Source organism: Typha angustifolia, chromosome 3 (genome assembly GCF_048772165.1).
Source record: "Typha angustifolia cultivar Huaian chromosome 3, ASM4877216v1, whole genome shotgun sequence".
Taxonomy (NCBI): Eukaryota; Viridiplantae; Streptophyta; class Magnoliopsida; order Poales; family Typhaceae; genus Typha; species Typha angustifolia.
This window is the reverse complement of record NC_133241.1, coordinates 5,848,580-5,850,293: the sequence shown is the minus strand read 5'-3', so window position 1 is coordinate 5,850,293 and position 1,714 is coordinate 5,848,580. Positions and strand designations below refer to the sequence as shown.

General features: G+C 56.7%; 1 protein-coding gene across 1 annotated transcript; it reads left to right on the top strand.

Moving 5' to 3' along the window:
- Window positions 1-231: 231 nt before the first annotated feature.
- On the top strand, window positions 232-1,373 carry LOC140758107 (uncharacterized). Its single transcript, XM_073094142.1, has one exon. The coding sequence runs from the start codon at window positions 297-299 to the stop codon at window positions 1,179-1,181; it is 885 nt and encodes a 294-aa protein (XP_072950243.1). The 5' UTR covers window positions 232-296; the 3' UTR covers window positions 1,182-1,373.
- Window positions 1,374-1,714: the final 341 nt, after the last annotated feature.

Here is a 1,714-nt window from a genome sequence, read left to right as displayed (position 1 = left end):
TACGTGTTCCTTTCCTGTCCCAAAGCATGTAACACTCCTCGCCCTCCCATTGGTCCCTACTCGCATTCCAATCCCTTCTCTGCCCTTCACGTGCTCCCATGTAAGGCTCTCGCCACGTGTCCGTTCCGGCCAATCGCCGCGTGATGCGGGAACTACACGTGTCCTCCTCCGTCCCAGTGTTATATCAACTCTGCTGGCTTCCTTCCTTCCTCTCAAAGGCGAGTTTTTTTTTTTCCCTTCTTTATCTCTGGCAATCATTTCTTTGGGTGGTGGTCGTGCTGGTGGTGGTGGTGGTGATGGAGAGGAGAGGAGGTTGTTGCATCGCGAGGTTCGGGGGGGACGCTGACGTGGCGTGGAGAGTGGGAAGGATAATGCTGCGGTTCCGGCCCATCGCTCCGAAGCCAGCGGCGGGGTCCGGCGCCGGAGCTGAAGTGGCGGCAACGGGAGGCGGCGGGAGGAGCAAGCGGAAGGCAACGGGCGGGGCAGGGGGAAGGGAGGGGAAGAGAGGAAGGAAGCCGAAGAAGGTGGAGTCGCGTGGGGAGGAGACGGCGGAGAAGGAGGAGAAGTCGGCCTCGTCGTCCTCGTCGGCGCCGAGTTCGATGACGGATTCGAGCCCGATCGTGACGCTGCCGCTCATGCCGGAGACGCCGGAGAGGAGGGACGCGTGCCCCTCTCCCCCGACACCAGCCGCGGCGTACGAGCCGCCTCCGTGGTTCCGGCGGGAGCCTTTTTCTGCCGCCTCCGTGGTCATCCCCCGCCCGCTCCGCCCCGCAGCGTCCTGGTTCACCGTGGAACGCGTGACCGCCACGTGGCAGGACAGGGAAGAGGGCAGCCAGATGAAGTCGGCTCTGGAGGAGGACGAGGCGCCGGGTTTCACCTCGGACGAGTGGGGCCGCGTGACGTGGACGAACGAGGCGTACAGGAGGATGGTGTTCGCCGTTGGAGCGGCGGCGGAGGAGCAGCACGTGAGGGTGGGGCTCGTGACGAATGGGATAGTGCCGGCGTGGGGCACATGCGGGGGTTTCACGTGCCGCGCGCGCGTGCGGTACGCTTGCGGGAGGAAGGGTAGGGGCTCCCTCGCGGCGCCGTGCGACGTGTGGCGACTCGAAGGCGGCGCCTACGCGTGGCGGCTCGACGTCAAGGCGGCGCTCAGCCTCGGCCTTGGCTTTAGCTTGCACTAGTTCCACGAAGGGGGTACATAAATGCCCAAAAAAGAAAAAAAAAATGTCGTGTACCAATAAAAGAAAAAAAAAAAAAAAAAAGGGAAGAAAGGAGCGGGTGAGATTTGTAAATACTTTCTTACTCGATCCTGTCCGGTTTTATAACCCTTTCGTTCAAGATCTATCTACCTTCATCGTTGTGGATTTTGTTTCCTCTTTTCCCCCCTTCTTTTGGGGTCTGAAGTAGTGATCGACTGGGTAAGGTATCAACTATCAATAAGATTTGTACTTAATTCTCCAGGACGTGGCTCTTCATGGTGGATTCAACTCCTTGTGATCTTCTCACAACTTGCCCAATTGAGGTGACTGTTTGAATTTATGACACCTTTCCTGTGAACTTTTTATTAGAGTATTAGTGGCTAGTGAGTACGTTTCTTATAGAATTTATGACACCTTTTCTGTGCTCTTCATGGTGGATTCGTCTTGATTAATTGCAGGAACAACCTCTATCTTCTAAAGATCTTCTAAAGATCTTCTACTCTTCTATTTCATTT

Bases quoted from the DNA above. Each gene is read 5' to 3' on its own strand.
- LOC140758107 (XM_073094142.1), top strand. From the start codon at position 297: ATGGAGAGGAGAGGAGGTTGTTGCATCGCGAGGTTCGGGGGGGACGCT.